Source organism: Columba livia, chromosome 17 (genome assembly GCF_036013475.1).
Source record: "Columba livia isolate bColLiv1 breed racing homer chromosome 17, bColLiv1.pat.W.v2, whole genome shotgun sequence".
Lineage (NCBI taxonomy): Eukaryota > Metazoa > Chordata > Aves > Columbiformes > Columbidae > Columba > Columba livia.
Genome location: NC_088618.1, coordinates 7,533,529 through 7,551,842, shown reverse-complemented (window position 1 = coordinate 7,551,842; position 18,314 = coordinate 7,533,529). Strand labels below are relative to the sequence as shown.

Here is an 18,314-nt window from a genome sequence, read left to right as displayed (position 1 = left end):
AAAACTTGAGCCCAAAAGTCTTTTCCACTTCATCCCTATACACTGGCATTTTGACACATCACTTCATAAAGTTACTCAATCCAAGCTCAGTTTGACCTTAATAAAAATCCCATCTGTGTTCCCAGTCTTGGTGCTCACTCTCGTCTTGTTCTGGGTCCCTGACACACTCCCCAAATTAGTTGCAAGAGCACTACCCTTTCCTCCTTCAAATTCCTTCTCACAAGGTGTTCACTAAAACATAGCCAGCCAATAATGACTAGTAAAGACCGACTCAGTGTAACTAATGTTCAGGTTACAAGAAAATATTGACTAGGGTAAGATTAACTAAAGTAAAAAAAAGTTCAAAACTCTTACTACATTGACAGCAGTGTGAACCAATTTTACAAAGATGTTTTTGAACATTTTATTCATTACTGATAAACCTTCAGCACACCTGCCATAATTTGAAAAAATTCTGACTGTTAGTCAGTGCTCGGGCAGTAACTGGTTCTTTGCCAAGTCTGCTAAACCAGACTATGCCTTGTATTGTTGAGTAGTAATACTTATTGCACAAAGGAGTCACCTCTTTAGGAAGCTTGTGGCAGCCATGGTGCAATCATTAAACTTGGGCATCACCATCCACTGCACATCCGAAGTTACTTGCGTCTGGACACATGTCACTTTGGTCCTACCCAAACAACAAAAAGCAACTCTCACATGCAGATTAGTGGCACAGCCTAGCACCTAACCTTTCCTCAACATGAAGAAGTCTTACCAAGACACTAATGAGTTAAAATTAATGAGAAAGAGACACTGGAAGTTCAGAACAAAGGCTCAGAGCCTCAGCAAACCACATCACATTAGCACTAGCAGTCTTCTGAGATCAACCAAGATGGATTATTTTTCACGGAAGAGTTCAAAGGTTAAAAAACTGGGTGGCAAGATTTTGTTTGCAAAGATGAATCTAAATCCCATCCCCTTTCTATATGGGCTGGCACAGATACGGTCACAGGAGATCACAGCAATACAGGATTTTTGAAAGAAAATCTCCAAATAAAATTTCTGTTTTCTTAGTTAATCCAAACTGATTTGGTTGTAAGACGTGAAGAAAACTACTATAAAAAAATGTTATGTACTTAAGCCTTTCTTGATACTTAACAGCAAGGATCTTATTTTACTGCACTAGAAAATAAATCTGTCAAGCATCCAGTCTGACACAAAGGACAATATGCTTGATGGCATATGATGTGCAACACCTGATACCTGTTCAGCCTTACACTGAGCTAAAGTCATAATTCTTTTTTATAGCGAAGACGATATTATTTCAAAGACACAGTGGCTTTACTCTAAGCTTATAAATGCAAAGGACCTTTAGAATGCTTGTTCTGTTGCTCTCAGCAGGGAGAAAACTTTTATAAAGCTAAACTTAAAATCTGGTGCTGGTCACTGCTCTTTCTGTTAAGAATTTACTAGCACACTACCTCAATTTCTCTGTCAAATGAATTCCAGGATAGTTTGTAAACACCTGCTTAGTTTAATCATCAATTCAGTGTTGTTCCTCTACACAGTAAGATCCCATTAGATATGCAGTAGCTCATGTATCTTTTCTAAGGACTTTGTGAATAATCTGGACAAATTCCAGTTACAGCAGTGATCTTTTGCCATCTATTGCAAATTAAAATGTAAATACCACTTTGTCAATTCCTTTTATATGTTATCTGTGTTGTGACTGCTAAAGCATTCAACCCATAGGTTTCATTCCTCCAATAGCTGAAACAAACTCACTTGTGGCAGATGCAGCTTTGCCCTGCAAATCAGTGGTTGCATCTGTTTGTAAAGGTGTCCATCTCCTCTGCTCTTTTCTTTGGATGAAGACCCTATGTTCAGTCTGCACATGCACACGCCACTGCTTTGTCACTCAGGTATATCAGGCACATAACATATAATTCTTTTGCGTGTCCTTAAGGGCAGGGGGAATACAATATGATATTAAAAGTTTATTTGTTCCCTATCAAAAGAAAAACAATTCTTAAGAGCTCATAATTTCAAAAGAATTCTCAGAAAAGCAAAACCAGAGGACTAGTAAAAGACAGAAGGACATTACAGGACTAGACAGGCAGAATCAAATAAAGGTCAAGAAAGAGCTGTTCCACTGATCTGGAATATAGTATAGTCACTCAGCAAGGTTATACAGGCCCATAATAGTTACTTATAAAAGCTTTGGATTGAAACCTTTAAATTACATAAAAGGGTATCAAAATGAGATATTTTTTTCGCCTCAAATATTTTGACTGGTTCAAAAAAGCTGCTAGAACATTAAAGACAGCATTGTGCTTGCCTTTATTGGCTTACACGTATAAGCAGAAAATTACACATTCCAAAAGATAAAGAAAACTCTTCATAGAAACACAATGTAATTTTTTTGCAAAGGGCCTGCATTAAGAGATAACATCGTAGCTTACCGAACTCAAACTATGTCCCTCTGTCAGTACATACTTTTGACATTATTCATAAAATCCTACTAAACATCCACAATGCCCTTATAAAAATTAAGAAAATACCTACTATAATTCAGGCTACAATCAGTTAACAATAGCGGCTGCTTTTTAAGTAACTCTGCAAGCTGACTTTCTTCAATCAGTATTGTAACTGGCACATCTGCAGACAGGAAATCCTCAACACTACCAAATTTCCCAGCCTATTATCTGAGACACCTGGTGTGGGTGTGTTGATACAGAGCAAAACAATGAATCATACCGACTGCACATCAATTAACCAACGTGAACTGTTAATGCGTTTAATCCTTAAAGGTGGAGTGTCAATTTGAACACTAAAAAAAAGTCACCACAAATATCCCACTCTCTCAAACTGTTCATTTTTCAGTTTCTAAATATGGATTGTAACTCAAATGCATGACAAAAATTATAATACATGTAGTTCCTCTGTATCAAAATAGTGAACGGACCCACATAACTGAGTTGCAATAGTATATCATGCCACCTTACTCCATTATAATTAACAATAAACCAAGATTTTTTCATATTATTTCAATTTAATAGCTTTTTTCCACCTCCGACAAAAGTAAACAAATTGACTTGACATTTCACAGGTGTGACTCCTACTCAGTGTGCTTTTACCAGAAAGCTTGAGAAAAATCAAATATAGCATTTAGAAATCCACTTTTTTGAAACATTTTCATCTCACCTCATGAATATTATTCTACAGTTTTTAGGACTGTCGCATCTCCAGATAGCATGACCTTTTTTTGCTCTTGGCAAGCACTAGTGTCTTTGATTGGTTTCAGTGAGCATAATCTATTATTATAGGCTGTTTCCACAATTTATAGAAGACTATTACACTTCTAAGAGAACAGTAATCACAATAAGTGAAAGAAAATGTTTGTCACAACACTCAACCTGCTCTCTCTTTGGGGTATTAGGAAGATACAAAGATGACTTAACCAGGAGAAGGGAACAACAGGACAACAGATATAGTCCACTGGGCAAAATAAAAAATGCTGTAAATGATCTGTTCCTGTTTCCTGCAATGGATCTATTCTATGACCACAACCAGCACAGTTTAGAAAAATTCCTAGAAAAAATGGTAGCCTCTTGAACAGGATAAATAGGAACTTGTAGTAGCTTCATTAATAAATCAAGAGCACAGACTTAAAGAACACTACCTGCACCTCAGATGTTGCTGGAATTCATGCTCTCACCCTCTAGTAAATGTGAGGAAGATTAAATGTTGTCCCATTTATTGCAGTTCATGTAAAGGTAGTTACCATGGATTCTTAACTTTCATGTGATTTTAGACTGTAAGTGAATAAGTCAGGCAAGCAAGAAAATAACTAAGAAACTGTAAATGTTTAGCTCACTAAATATTTAACACACACACACACACACACACACACACACAAAAGGAAGGAGCTGTTTGGCCCCATACAAGATGATGGGACTTCATTTTCAAAATGAAAAGCATTGCAAATAAATGTTAAGATAATGAAGCTTACCTACAGCCCACATCACTGTGTCAAAGGAATCGGTTTCTTCTGTGCCCAGGTCAGTATTTTTCCAGGTCACTTGCAATCTGTTGTTCTCCAATTTTTCTACTTTGGTTGGGAAACATCGCTTTAAAAATTTTGTGCCATAAGATTCCATGTGCTCAGTTACTAAAGATGCCATTTGCTGTTGAGTAGGGGAAAAAGATGTTTATTCTAAGATACATGTAATGTAAACCCCTCCTTCAGGTGTCTTCATGAAAACACAGTAAATATACTGTGCATTTCAAATGTTCTTTGTCACTTACTTACTACGGATTGTCAACACATTATAATTTATTGAGCCACTATAACCTGTAACTCTATTCCAACAGTCATCTACATCTGAATATTCATTTTCAAAAAAGTAAAACAGTAGAAGAATAAAATGGTTGCTTTTAAATCATTTGATGCTCATACAAAAATAGCATCTAGAGCATGTTCAATTTAATGTTACCATAATGACCATTTTCTCACAGCTTGATGAGAATTAAATGCTTCCATAAAGGTGAGGAAGAAAAATATTTCCCTTTGCCATGACACCTGTCATTTCTCTGCAATGACTATGAATTACTAGGGTTCCCTGGAAACTTCTACCACAAAAAGGAAATAATGCTTTTGTCCTAAGAGCCTATTTGAAATAATGCCACACCACAGTCAGTCAGTGAAATGTTGCATTGACAAGTTTATCCAAAGATGTCATTGCTCTTGACTGCAGTAATTCTGGTTGCACTTTGTCAAAGAATACGTTTATTACTTAAAGGATATTATTACAAAACCACTCACACGTAACAACTACATGCAAGCTCTCAGCTTACAATACTTCATTTTCGAAGTTGATATTAACTAATATGAAGGCAACAGCAGTGTTATATCTTCTCAGAAACATGATAGCTCACTAACCAGTTTCCAACAGACTCAGGCTACAGACTGAACATAATTATTTTATGTCTATTAATACTTTATTAACTTTGAAATGTCCATTGTGCTCTTCCTGCCTACAAAGCATCAGGTTCTCAGAGAAAGCCCTACTGTGTCTTGTGAAGTGCCACACATACACACTCTTAACACTATTCCCTGTTCGCTCAGATCTCATGCTGTCACAGGTGTAGAATTCTTCAATGACGAGTGTAAAACTCAGACACATTGTCATATGATGCTTTGCAAGCTCTGGTACACATACTACTAGTTTTAAGGAAGCCACTTCAAAGGGGGAGTGGCTGGCATATAACCAGGACCTGTCACTACCTGCGGTGGGCATCTATTATAGGCCACCAGATCAGGGTGAGGAAGTTGAGGCCTTCTACAGACAGCTGAGAGCAGCCTCACAATCACAGGCCCTGGCTGTGGTGGGGGATTTTAACTTCCCTGATGTTTGTTGGAAGGACTACTCGGCCGGCCAGCCACAGTCTAGGAGGTTCTTCCAGCGCCTTGACGATAACTTTCTGATGCAAAGGGTGGAGGAGCCGACTAGAAGAGGTGCACTGCTGGACCTCATCCTCACTAACAAGGAGGGTCTGGTTGAAGCAGTAAAGGTTGAGGGCTGCCTTGGTTGCTGCCTTGGGGCAGAGTCTAGTTGGAGGCCTGTATGTAGTGGAGTGCCTCAAGGGTCAGTACTGGGGCCTATATTCATCAGTGATTTGGACAAGGGAATAGAGTGTACTATCAGCAAGTCTGCTGATGACACCAAGCCGGGAGGAGTGGCTGACACGCCAGAAGGCTGTGCTGCCATCCAGGGAGACCTGGACAGGCTGGAGAGTTGGGTGGGGAAAAATTAAATGAAATATAACAAGGGAAAGTGTAGAGTCTTCCATCTGGGCAGAAACAACCCCAGGTTCCAGTATAAATTGTGGAATGACCTATTAGACAGCAGCATAGGGGAAAGGGACCTGAGGGTCCCGGTGGACAGCAGGATGACCATGAGCCAGCACTGTGCCCTTGTGGCCTGGAAGGCCAATGGCATCCTGGGGTGTATTAGAAGGGGGGAGAAGGGGGGTGGTAAGTAGATCGGGTGAGATTCTCTTTCCCTTCTACCCTGCCCTGCTGAGACCACATCTGGAATATTGTGTCCAGTTCTGGGTCCCTCAGTTCCACAAGGACAGGGAACTGCTGGAGAGGGTCCAGCGCAGGGCAACAAATATGCTGAAGGGAGTGGAGCATCTCCCTTGTGAGGAAAGGCTGAGGGAGCTGGGGCTCTCTAGCTTGGAGAAGAGGAGACTGAGGGGTGACCTCATTAATGTTTACAGATATATAAAGGGTGAGTGTCAGGAGGATGGAGCCAGGCTCTTCTTGGTGACAACCAGTGATAGGACAAGGGGTAATGGGTACAAACTGGAACACAAAAGGTTCCACTTAAATTTGAGAAGGAACTTCCTCTCACTAAGGGTGACAGACACTGGAAGAGGCTGCCCAGGGGGGTTGTGGAGTCTCCTGCTCTGGAGACATTCAAACCCGCCTGGACACCCTCCTGTGTAACCTCATCTGGGTGTTCCTGCTCCGGCAGGGGGATTAGACTGGATGAGCTTTCGAGGTCCATTCCAATCCCTGACATTCTGTGATTCTGTGGATCCAGTAACCCGTCTTTAACTTAAACCTGCTACACTACCTTCCATTGCGTCTTTAGACAGTAATACTCTTTACACAAATTCTATATAAAAATCTTTTGTTTGTTTGTTTTTGTTGCCTTTTCTTGTTGTTATTTCTAATTGCTTTTATTCTCTTCACACAGGAATGGGCTTCTGGCCAGAACTGTGTTCTGTTTTGTCAGCACAGTCGTGACGACTTACATTTTTAAATAAAACTCCCCAAAATCTTTCCCAATTTTGCAAGAGTTTTCTCTCTTTAAATTCCTTACTTGAAAGCTTTTGCTTTATTTTCTACAGTTTAGGGTTGACAGTTCCACTGAAATCACTATATATGTTTTTTACCCCGCTATAACCACTACTGTTTTAAAAGCGGTAAAGTCAAGATTTCCAACTCCCATTTCATTACAAACTTTCAGCTTAGTGATTTATTTATATTCATCATAATGAACTCCACATTGAACTGCTTCATGTTAAGTCCAATAATTTATTTTAAAAGTAATTACCTGTAACTCCTAGAAATTCAGGATTATTTTAAAGATTGTCTAATGTTGTTAGCAGTGGCATAAATCCCTCCTCTGCTTCCCAACCTTTCCTATCTTGTTTTCGGTTAAGCAGGAGGAAAAAACAAGATTTACTTTTCTGAGTACAGTATCAAGAGACATGATAGGAGAACAAGAGCTAATATTTCTTAGCTTCTTTTGAGAAAGCACATACTAGGAAGTGTTTGGAAAAGCCAATGACACTTTTTCTTTAGGAGACAAAATAACCAAATATTCTTTTAAGTATATTTGATATATAAGGAGATGTGAAAGATTCCATACTCACCTGATCAAACCCACGAAGTGGGATACTTCTCATCATGACTGTAGTGTCCAATCCAATGCCTGTAAGAAAACCAGCACACTCAAGCGAAACATCTGGTGAGGCATCAGTTAAGGAAATAGAAAAAATAATTTAATATAAATGCAATGTAAAATGGTAGCACACAAGTGGGTCAGTGGTCTTTTCCAACCCAGTTGATTCTGTGATATGTCTGTGATTTTTACCTAGAGATATCAAGTTCTCCTCACACAGACCATCTTCAGCTTGCTTTTGTTGCATAGAATAAAACTCCAAAGCCTTAGAGTATTTTCCTCATAGATAACACTGTTTTTAACATCCTTAGAATTTATCCTCAGCTTATCTTAATTCACACAATGCTACTGCACAAAAATGATTACTATTCTATTACTAACTCAACTACGGGGCACAAGCAAAGGAATTCCAAAAACTGAGCTTTCATAGGAAAGACAGCTATGCTGCTTATAATCATAGATCATCACAGCTTTTTCAAAGGATACAGCTGGCTCCAACAACCAACCTGTTACATAAAAAGAAAAAAACAGTAAAGCAGTGGAATGAGCTTGTGTATATTTCTGCACAACCAAAACATTATTTTCTGAAGTATGTATAGTTACAAAATTATAGGTTTGAGGAGTGGATCTGATGTTGTTAGATAGGAAGAAAGAGCATGGCTTGTCAACTCCAACAAAGACAACATTATAATGTGGGCTTATTTTGTTAACAAAATTTAAAAAAAGATAAAAGAACAGGCTATAAGACACAAGGAATTGTTTTTATGTTGCAAAGAGACATTTAAACACATGCTCTGAAACACCAAGTGAAGAAAGCCGTGAAAAACTCAGAGAAACTAGCAAGGGTAAGAGGCATCACAAATATTTCAATTGTGTTCTACGATATTCCTCCATTGGAAACACCTGAAGTGGACACTCACAGGGCCTGTTGCTACTGATGCCTCATCTTTACAGGGCATTTCGGCACCATTGCCTCTGGGACAGCAGGCAACATGTAATCATACAGATATGCAGCAGTCTTGTCGTAATTCAAATATACCTCAACATTTCTAGAGGTATCTTTATTACCAAATAGATATATTTAATTATTTTTAAGGAAACTTAACACAATAAGAATTTAAGTATGTTTGAAATTCATCACCTTCCTATCAAGTAGATTACAGCTCCCAACATAATTCCTTGCTAAATTTCATTTTGATTTATAACCATCTGCTTTTTAATTATCTTATTTGTCCAAATGCCAAATATTTGCCATTCCTGTCTTTAAAAGTTTGTGTGTGCTGCTCTAGAAAATCTCTTTAATAGATTTACCTAGGCTAGTATTTACCAAACACATCCATTTTAGATCTTAAATAAAACTCCAGCTCCTATCTCTTCCCATATTTCACTCTCTTTCAATCAAAAATATCACTCAAGTTGTACATCAACACTTTTAATTTATGAGGTGTATCCGCTCTCCAGCACAGCACTTTCCGCGCCTGTCCTCAGCTGCCCTGTACACCACAGCGTCCCCTCCCTTCCGAGCATTCCCTCGGCTCCGCACGTCTGCTGGTGCACAAAAGGCAGAACAGCCCATCCCTGGGCCAGAGGTGAGAGTGGGTCCAACCAGCCGGGTGCTGACACTCAGCTGCTGGACGGGCTGCACTCACACCCCTTCGCTGTTCACATATTCCGCACACTTGTTAAAATCTCCCGGTTTGGAGGTGCATTCCACACAGTATTTCCACTTGCAACAAAGTCTTTTGTTAAGTTTTTGAATCAAGAAAAAAAAATTGTCAGGGATCAAAATTTCTAGTTACTATGGGAACAGTGGAGAAGATTAGGCTCTTTCTATGATTTTCATCCATGGAAATAGATGTTTTACAAAACAACCTTAATTCCCATGCTTTATAAAGAACTTTTAATCAAAAACCAGCACCACAAATGCACAGTACTCAGAGCCCAACTAACTATTTTGCACATTTTTTTCCGTTTATTTTTGGCATTTTTTTTAATGCAGGTCTCTCTCATACTGCCATATAAAAAAGTTAAACAAACAAAACCCACAAAACCACCAACAACAAAACAAACAAACAAAACAACAACAAACAAACCCCACAAAACCAAACCTTTGATGCTTTGCATACGGAAGAAGTGGTTTGCTAATTGTGTTTTGGAAAGCTAGAAATTTTAGACATTTACTTTAAAACCTCAAAATACAAACTCACATAATCACAGAGTTTATATAGGTTATTTAAAGTTAGGAGGATAAGCAAGGAAGAACAAGCATTATAAGCATAAGCCACAGGACCTTATCATTCTCTTTTACCCACATCCAACCTTGTTTGACTGTTTTGAGGAAGATAAATTTTAGCAACATAAATGATAATGCCAGCAGAGAACAGTTGCATGGAAATAATCCATTAAGTAAAGATCTTTTCTCTCAGCAGTTGTGTCTTCATTAATTCAAAAACTCTGAGCAACAAAATAAAGCTGTTTTGACAAAAATTTGCTCTGAACAGGTGAAAATTCAAAATAGTCAGATCACAGGAAGGAAAAAAAAAGAAATATCAACCTGCGGCCTATACATCCCACACTGTTTTGTACTCTACACTTTGCTTGATTCCTGGCCAAAGTAGCATATGCTAGTATGGTGCTTCACAAAATAAACATAAACCCTTAAATCCATGGAAAAACACACAAAAACTGCAGGCTATCACAAAGTGGTGCATGCATTGCCATATCTTTATAAGGAGGTATCATTCATCAGTTTTAGTTAAAACTTATAAAGCAGTGACCCTTCCTCTACTCTGTTAGCAGGAAAACTACTAGTACACATGGCTACAAAGATAGAAATGCGTTTCATAGAAAGACACCAGGAACCTTACAAAATTATAATATTTTATATGTGTACACCCATAGCAACTGAAATCAAATATTAGAGGCATGATGGAACTCTGAAGACAGCAAACTTGGCTTCTCTTTTTAGCCCTGCCACTGACTCACCATTTATCCCTTGGAATGTTGTTATTCCACAGTACTGTGAGAGAAACAAGTCTAATACTTGAAAGCTCTTCATACACAGACTACCCTATGTTAAGAAAGCAGAGCAAAAATAGTAGGTGAAACCAATCTGTGCCATCTCCTAGTTCTAACAGAGATGCCTTTAAACTGCTGAGAAGTGCAGACATAAGGTCTGCTGCTCCACAAACCCCAGGGATTGCAGAGTCAGTACAACATGTTTTCCTCACAAAAGACCCTAGATAACATCTAGCTATCCTGTCATAAAAACATACAATTTCTGAAGGTGTACACAGAACAGGCTGAGCTAAAGAGATTAAAATCTGCTAGTGTGGGTTTTACGTTTGGCAAACAATTTAACATAGTAGGAAATAGATTTTCCCAGCATCAGGGCATCTGATTCATCTATGCATGGATGAGCACCCGCTCTTTTAGCATGTAGCTCCTGGAAGTGCTGCAAAAAGCCACACACTGCCCATAAGGAAACATCTACTGGAGATTCAAGATTCACAGGGAACAGAATGAGAATATCTGTAATCTGGACATATGTTTGCTCTTCTTTTTCATCAGATGAAAAATAGATGCCAGCTGGCATTCATTCATAGTATCAGCAGCACATTATTCACAGTTTCTTGTACACAGTAGAGGGTTCCTGGGCATTGTCAGCGTCTAATAGAAAAGTTAAGAAAGCAGAACCTAAACTCCTTCACACCTGCTCAATCTCTCACTCATTCTGAACATATTTCAAGGCATCTTTTCTAATTCACTTTACCAAAACTCTCCATCTCAGTAGTGAGAATTTGCTCATAATGTTTGTATATCTAAGAGACTTCTGAGTTAGTTAATGGTTTGGTCTTTTTTTCTTTTTTTTAATATGAATAACTGAAGGACTGACAGTTCTATAAGCCCCAGGCATGTAATTTGTAGCTGAGATATGTACATTTGGAGAGGGAAAAAAGAAAGAATAAGTACAACACAGCTCAGACTAAAAACAAAAGGTGTTAAACTGAACCTTGGGAATATTTATAATAGAAACAAATCCGACAGAAACAAACCTTTAACTGCTCCCTCCTTCATTTGCTAGGACACAGCCTGATAAAGCACAGAAATGCTACTGTAGCCCCTGCAGGCTTATTTTGACTAAATCTCAGGAATGCAACATATAAACACTAGACTCCCACATTACACTGTTACAACTTGCATTAGCAGCAACTGGACAAAAGCCACACTTTCACAGAAACATCTTACAGGGACAAATCTTACGTTCAGTTTTTGTGAGGGGTTTTTGCATTTTTTTTTTCTTTTAAAAACAATTTCCTTGCATAAATCATGCTCTCAAAATTCAAGAGGTGACTGATATACTACAAACAACTGCAAATTTACTTTCCTTTTTAAACTCTACCCAGGACCCTTGTTTATCTATTTGATGTTTAGGCTAACACAGTGCATTCTTATATTAGAAGGTTACAGCCAAAAATGGCAGCTCTGTTTTCTTTCGAAGCACTAGTTTCAAGCCTCTTTTTCTTATACATACCTTGCTTTCTCTAGAATTGCTCAATACAGAAAAGAAAAAAATAGTATTAATCGACTTTCATGCCAGCAAATGTGTATTTCTTATCAAAATAATTTGCATGAGGAAATTGCTCTGTAGTGCAATGTTGACTCTGAACCTTACTGTGCTATGTCCTGTAAAGAATAAAGACTATGGCATTTTAGTATTTCAATTAAAACCACTTTTTTAGTATTTCAGTTAAGCAACAGCTCTAAAAGCATAAGAAAAGGCAAAAGTAACCCAACTGTCACATCATATTTTCTTTTGTTATCAGAACTGCTAATTATGTTGGAGTTTCCTTCCTAATTGAAAAGCAATTTCACATATGCCCTTAGCAAAGAATAAGGACAGTACAGCCTTTGTTTAAGTTTATGCTGCCCTCTTGTGACTTCCCCATATAACTGCTACTGCAAACAAGTCACCTCAGCCTAAGACGGTGAAAATTCATATTTAATTTGATTTAGAAGGGAATATAGTAAGACTGGGAGGGAGAGAACTCTATTAGTTACTAATGAAAGTTGGTAGTGTGATGTTGATGCATAGCAAAACAAATTCTGAGAAGGAAACAGAAGGACAGGAAAACTGGTGTATAAAAACCAATTCTGAACATTTTTCACCTTGCCATAATGAAAAAGCACAAATGCCAGCATCTATTAAAGCCATGGTAAGGTAACTTACGTTTTTCCAGGAGATTCTTTCAACCAGAACAGATCGTCACTTGTGATTCCATACTCCAGTGCACCTGCGACCTATGACGACACATGTAAGATCTTGAATCTACAACGCAAGTCCTGGCAGCAAAAAGAGCTAATGGCAACTTGGGCTGTATTAGCTGCATGTAGCCAGCAGACCAAGGGGAATGCCCAGATAGGTTAGCCAGTCTTCATCTCCGAAGATTTTCAAAACCTCACTGCAAAAAGCCCTGAGCAACACTATCTGACCTCACAGCTGACTCAACAGCTGACCCAAACCTTCATGAGCAGAAGGTTGAACTAGATGACCTCTAGAGATCCCTTCCAACCTGAGTTATCCTACAGCTCTAAGCAACATCAGCATACTGAATTGATGCAAACTGTTTTCTATGGAAATGTTTTTTTCTGAAAAAACTGTGCTTTATATAAAAGATATTTTTACACATGACACAAGTACAAAAATCTCTTGTGTGTTACTTTATATTTACACCCTTTATCCTCCAAATATTCATTATTATCTACAACAAAATCAGTAGAGTCATTGGAGTTGTTAGAGGGCAAGTGTAACTCACATGCATCGGATATTTTGGTCTTCCTCCAGTAGCAATGACAATATTTTCTGCTGTAATAATAGTCTACAAACAAAAATACAAAATCAAACTCAAGCATTTGAAGTCCTTTTTTTCTGTCTTCAGATTTTATCTATGTACAAATGAGTGATAAATGAGAAAGGTGGCAAAACAATCTTCTATTTACATAACATAACAATCAACAATGCGTTAAAAAAAAGGATGGAGATAAAATAAACTAACACATGCAAGAGTTTCTCCTACACATTCTCTATCAGTTTTTGTTTAAATACTATGCTTAAAATTATTCCTACACTGGACAAGATTTGGATGACTACGTGGAAGCCACAGTTGTATACAAATGGTAGCTTTTTAAAATCAATTTTTGCTTATGACAACACACAGAGATTACAGCAAATGAATTCTGCCTCTAAGGCCTGGAGTGGCAGGTTTTTAGAAAATGGTAGACATCTACCCCCAAAAACTTCTGCTTTATCAAGCTGATATTAATCAGTAACATTGCACTATTATCCTAAACATGTCTTAAAATGCAATAATCCTTACAATTCATCTGAAGGAGGAAAACATGTCCGACTGATCTAATACTCAGAGCAATAAGGAGATATTGGTTATCTTTGCATCTCTCTAAGAATCTATCAAAGCAGCATGACTCTGATCCAAAAGCAAAAAAAAATGCCTCAGCATTTCCATCTACAAAGAAAAAGTAATGGCATCAAACAGACAGGCTAGAGGCTAGGGACTCAGCAGGCAACAGGCAAGTTCATAAATATCTTCTCTAGGTGAAAATCACAAATCTCCCTCCCCAAAACAATAATGAATAGCTAAGGCAATTTGCAAAAGTACAATCTAGTCCCCAGTTGGTCTGAAAACCAACACATGAAGACCTGAAATGTTTGAAGTGAATGATACTGCGGATCAGCAGAGCAGCTCACCTCTTTACCTGCTTTTGTTAAACCACGGATTGTATGCGGATCAGAAAAAGACCCTTTCATGTTGAAATATTTCACCTTCCTGTTTAGAAGAAAACAGCAACACAAATGCACAGTTAATGAAGAACAGGAATGAAATACAATCAGCTACTTTTTCCATATCTGAAGTCCTAAAAAGGATAGCAAACTGGCACAGAAAAGTAAAAGGAAGAAAGCATTTAATTTCGTAGAATAGTTTGCAGCCCTGTCACATAACTTAATTCACTTAACTCTTGTGTCACAGTTAACTCCTCTGTACAGCAGAGTACCTAATCTTGTAACATTGTAACTCTGGGATCAGATTACTGACCCCTTCAAATGATACAATTTCCACTAGCCATAGCAATACTATTACTATCTATAACACAATGCCCATTTGAGAGCCTACAAAAGTGACTCAGCAGGAGTCACAAAACTAGTACCTGTTAAATTATCTATTAATATAGTTTCCCTATAAAAGGAACTGCATGCTGAAAAACTTGGGACCATTTCTGCACCAAAAGCAAAGAACTCAGCTGCTCTGGTACAGTGCTATTTGTGGGATTGTATGGCATATAGACTTTGGTGGACAAGCTTGAAATTATCTTGAGAAACCCTGACTACTTCATTACTAATGCAAAACCTCTCCAGATTGAAGAGAACATTCTCTGATCACTACGCTGTTAGAAAGCTTTTACATATGGTCATGCTGAACCACTATTTCCCAGAAAAGAAAAGGAAGCAGGGGGACGAAATCACTTACATTGGCAAGGGCACTTACGAGTCCTGAGCAGGCAGCACTTACAAAGTCAAAATACTAGCCCTAGTGAGAAACTCCAAAGGCAATTCAGTAGCTCTACAAGGAGAAGAGCAGCTCCCTGACTATGGAAAGAAAGATGAACTTCAAAGTCTTATTTACTTGTCTTGTAGTTGCACTCTGTGTCCCCAGTTCAACGATTTCACATAATTCTGAACAGCTTGTGCCATCACAGACCTATCACAAAGCAAGAAACTGAACATGAAGTCATCAACTTACAAATTCAGCTTATGCAACTCAAAGATACAAACAATTGCTAGAAATTAGGAATGTCCTACAGTACTTTCTATTATAAAAGTAAATTATCAAGTCCAAATCAACATAATATTTGCTCTGATAAACCAGTAAATACAGATTTGTGTTTTAAATAAGGAGCTGAATAAAAAGCTTAATGTAAAATTCACTTCCCTAACTGTCCCTAAATAAACATAAAATGGGAAAAGTTGTTATGGATTTGCAGCACACAGGAGTGGATACGGGCAGTAATCTTTACCAGGTATGATGAACAGGTTGGGCTATATTCCAGCCATAGTGTTGGGCATCTTTAAGGGCGCTCCCTAAAAGGGCTGCTTGATGCATAAGCTTTTTAGGAATGCAACCAACATTCACACAAGTTCCACCAAGTCCCCACTTGGTTCCTTCATTAAAAAAAAAAAAAAAAAAAAAAAAGAAAAGAAGAAAAAGTAAATGCATCAGGTTAGTGTAACAATCCACTTGAGTTACTTAGAGAATTAGGTTGTTCATGCAATCAGTTAAAAAGTTCTCAAACACCACATACTTTACTGTCTCTTACAGATCAGTTTCTAACTCTACTTATGTTCATTTGTTTTGACACAAACCACCTCTATATATTTTTCTTTTAAAATTCAAACCATCTCAAGATGTTTCTCAGAGCTCTGAGGAACCAGTTCACATTCACACTTGCTAGTTTGCATTTGCAGATCTTATTTTACACATTGTACATGAAGAGCCTCAACACGATGCAACTCATAATTTTTAGAAATTGTAAATGACACTTTGATGGAACAATATTCTCACATATTTCAATCCAAAGTCTATTACAAATGGTAGCATCAAAAACTGCAAATAACCTCAATGTGCGGGGAAAGCAGGCAGAGCTGGGATATAATTGAACGGAATAAGCAGCACAGCAAGCTGGGCTTAAGGACTTTTACTGCAGGCAAAGCAGGCAGAATGGCTTTGGCCACTTTGCTGCCTGGAGCATCTGCTCTCCTAAGCAACCATTTTGTATACATGCAAAATATTATTCTAGTATTTCTCTTCCATACCTTGTGGAGAAGGTTCCACATAATCCAAAACGGCCACTTTCCTTCCAAACTGAGCAGCTTTAAATAAAAAATAAGACAAGGTATTTAGAGGAGGGAGAAACACACGAACCTAAACATTTTTAGTAGTACAGGCACAGATTAAGAGTACAGAAGATGAGAGCTGTTGTTTTATACTGTCTAAGTCAAGATGCTGGACTAGGGACCCGGGCTGCCTATGTAGTCAGCACATTCTCCAGAAAGCACTTAATAGCCCAGATTAGAGTCTCCAGCTTCCACCAACCCTAAAAATGTGATTTGACCCCAAATGAGATGTTTAAGAACCTTGTGGTTGTTGAGAAAGTTGCACTGAGTTACAAAAAGGCAAGGTTCTATACAGCAGTTTGTTGAAAACAGTCTGAAGTGACTGTTGTTTCAACACAGAAATAAGAAACAGTACAATTAAAAAAATACAGTATCTATGGAGGCACTCAGAGTATTTTACAATACAGTGAAATAAAAGCTTATTAGGTTTTCCCATGACAAAAGAAGAAATATTTTCAAAGGGAAAGCCCCACAAAATGACTGTTTCTAAGGGTGTGAACCAATTTGCAGATTAACTGTATAGACCTGAGTTAATGATTAACGTGTAGGGATTTAAGTATACTATGTTTCTGAAAAAGCTTTAGCATTACCAGTAACACTTCTCTTAGTTACCACAGACACAACTACTACTAAAACAAAACTTTTTGTATTTATACATACCAACCTTCTTTTGCACAAGCGAGGCCTCCAGACCCTCCACCAATTACCAGAAGATCATACTCATTCTTTCCTGTGAAGAGGACGTGCAAAAGGGAAGAAAAGAAACAAGTAAAACAGGAGAGGTATGTAAAAATATCAAAAGGTATGCTATATTTTACAATTGATTATTGCTGATTTGGGTTTTCTTTACTAGAGGACTGTGTTTTTTTCAGCGTCCCAAAGCATTCTCCAAAAATTGTTAAGCTATCTAGTCTAGTTTTGTGAAGGAAATACAGAAAACAAAGCAATCCAAAAGAAATGAGGAAATGGATTACATTTTTACACAGCATCCCAAGCAGCTCTTTCTGCATCATTAGACAGTTGTAACTGGGATCCAGTCACCTTGTTGGACTCAAAAAGCTTCAGGGATAATGCAGGCCTTGCAGGGGAATGGTGGGGCAGTCAGAGGGAAGCCGGTGCATTCTGCCACCTCAGGCTCCCCACAGCTCAGCCCAGCCTCCCAGAGCAGGTCTGAAGTGGCAGAAGCTCACAGGTGAGCAATACCTCACTTATTAACACGGGCATCAGCACAACCCCTGCTTTTGTGAGCAGTACAGTGTTTCAGGGAGGACAACCAAGGCCCACCATTGGGGTGGCGGACTTTTCCCGGCAGTCGGACTGGGAAGGCCGAGCCCCCCCGGTCGTTGCAATTACGCCTCGAGGAAAGGGTTGGGTGCCTCTCGGGCTACCCCAGTACAGGGGCACAAGCCTTGTCGGCTTCGCAGCCACCTGCGGCTCGGGTCTCCCTCAGAAACACAGGGCCGAAGGACGGGCTCCGAGAGAGGCAGCAGGGCGGGAGAGGCTCCGACAGCCGTTAGGGATGACGGCAGCCCGGAACCCTGCCCGCCGCGGCCGCTGAGGAAGAAGTGTGGCGCGTCCGGGGAGGGCGGGAGTCTGCGGTCCCCTCAGCGCTCGCTCAGGTGAGGCGCCCGCGGGCCTCTTGCCGCCGTGCGGGTGCCGGGAAAGGCTCGGGGGACCCTCTCCACGCGCTCTCGGCGTCAGTAGGAGAGAACAGCCTCTTCTAGGCCAGAGCCCAGCAGGCACCCCGTACCTGAGAGGGCTCGTACCATACGGCGCAGCCCCGACACTCCTAGGAGACGCTCCCGCCTCCGCCACAGCGCCGCCATGCTGTACGGCAAGGGGCCTCCTCGCCCAGCCAGGACCCCTGCGAGGTGTCCGGGTAGCGCCTG

The 18,314-nt window shown here is 39.2% G+C and overlaps 1 protein-coding gene across 5 annotated transcripts in view; it reads right to left on the bottom strand.

The window, feature by feature from the left end:
- TXNRD2 (thioredoxin reductase 2) overlaps window positions 1-18,314 on the bottom strand; it is a 42,869-nt gene that overhangs the window by 16,221 nt on the left and 8,334 nt on the right. For 2 of the 5 annotated variants that reach the window (XM_065033061.1, XM_065033058.1), the window contains exons 2-11: window positions 17,090-17,155; window positions 16,345-16,401; window positions 15,549-15,693; window positions 15,158-15,232; window positions 14,224-14,302; window positions 13,274-13,336; window positions 12,688-12,758; window positions 7,944-7,963; window positions 7,429-7,520; window positions 3,992-4,166 (exon numbers count right to left, since the gene is read on the bottom strand). In XM_065033061.1, the coding sequence (XP_064889133.1) occupies window positions 3,992-4,166; window positions 7,429-7,520; window positions 7,944-7,963; window positions 12,688-12,758; window positions 13,274-13,336; window positions 14,224-14,302; window positions 15,158-15,232; window positions 15,549-15,634 (661 nt within the window). In that variant the 5' untranslated portion in view covers window positions 15,635-15,693; window positions 16,345-16,401; window positions 17,090-17,155. Of the gene's footprint in view, window positions 1-3,991; window positions 4,167-7,428; window positions 7,521-7,943; window positions 7,964-12,687; window positions 12,759-13,273; window positions 13,337-14,223; window positions 14,303-15,157; window positions 15,233-15,548; window positions 15,694-16,344; window positions 16,402-17,089; window positions 17,156-17,399; window positions 18,150-18,175; window positions 18,309-18,314 lie in introns of those variants that run through there. The other 3 variants (XM_021284691.2, XM_065033059.1, XM_021284695.2) reach the window with 3 other exon arrangements.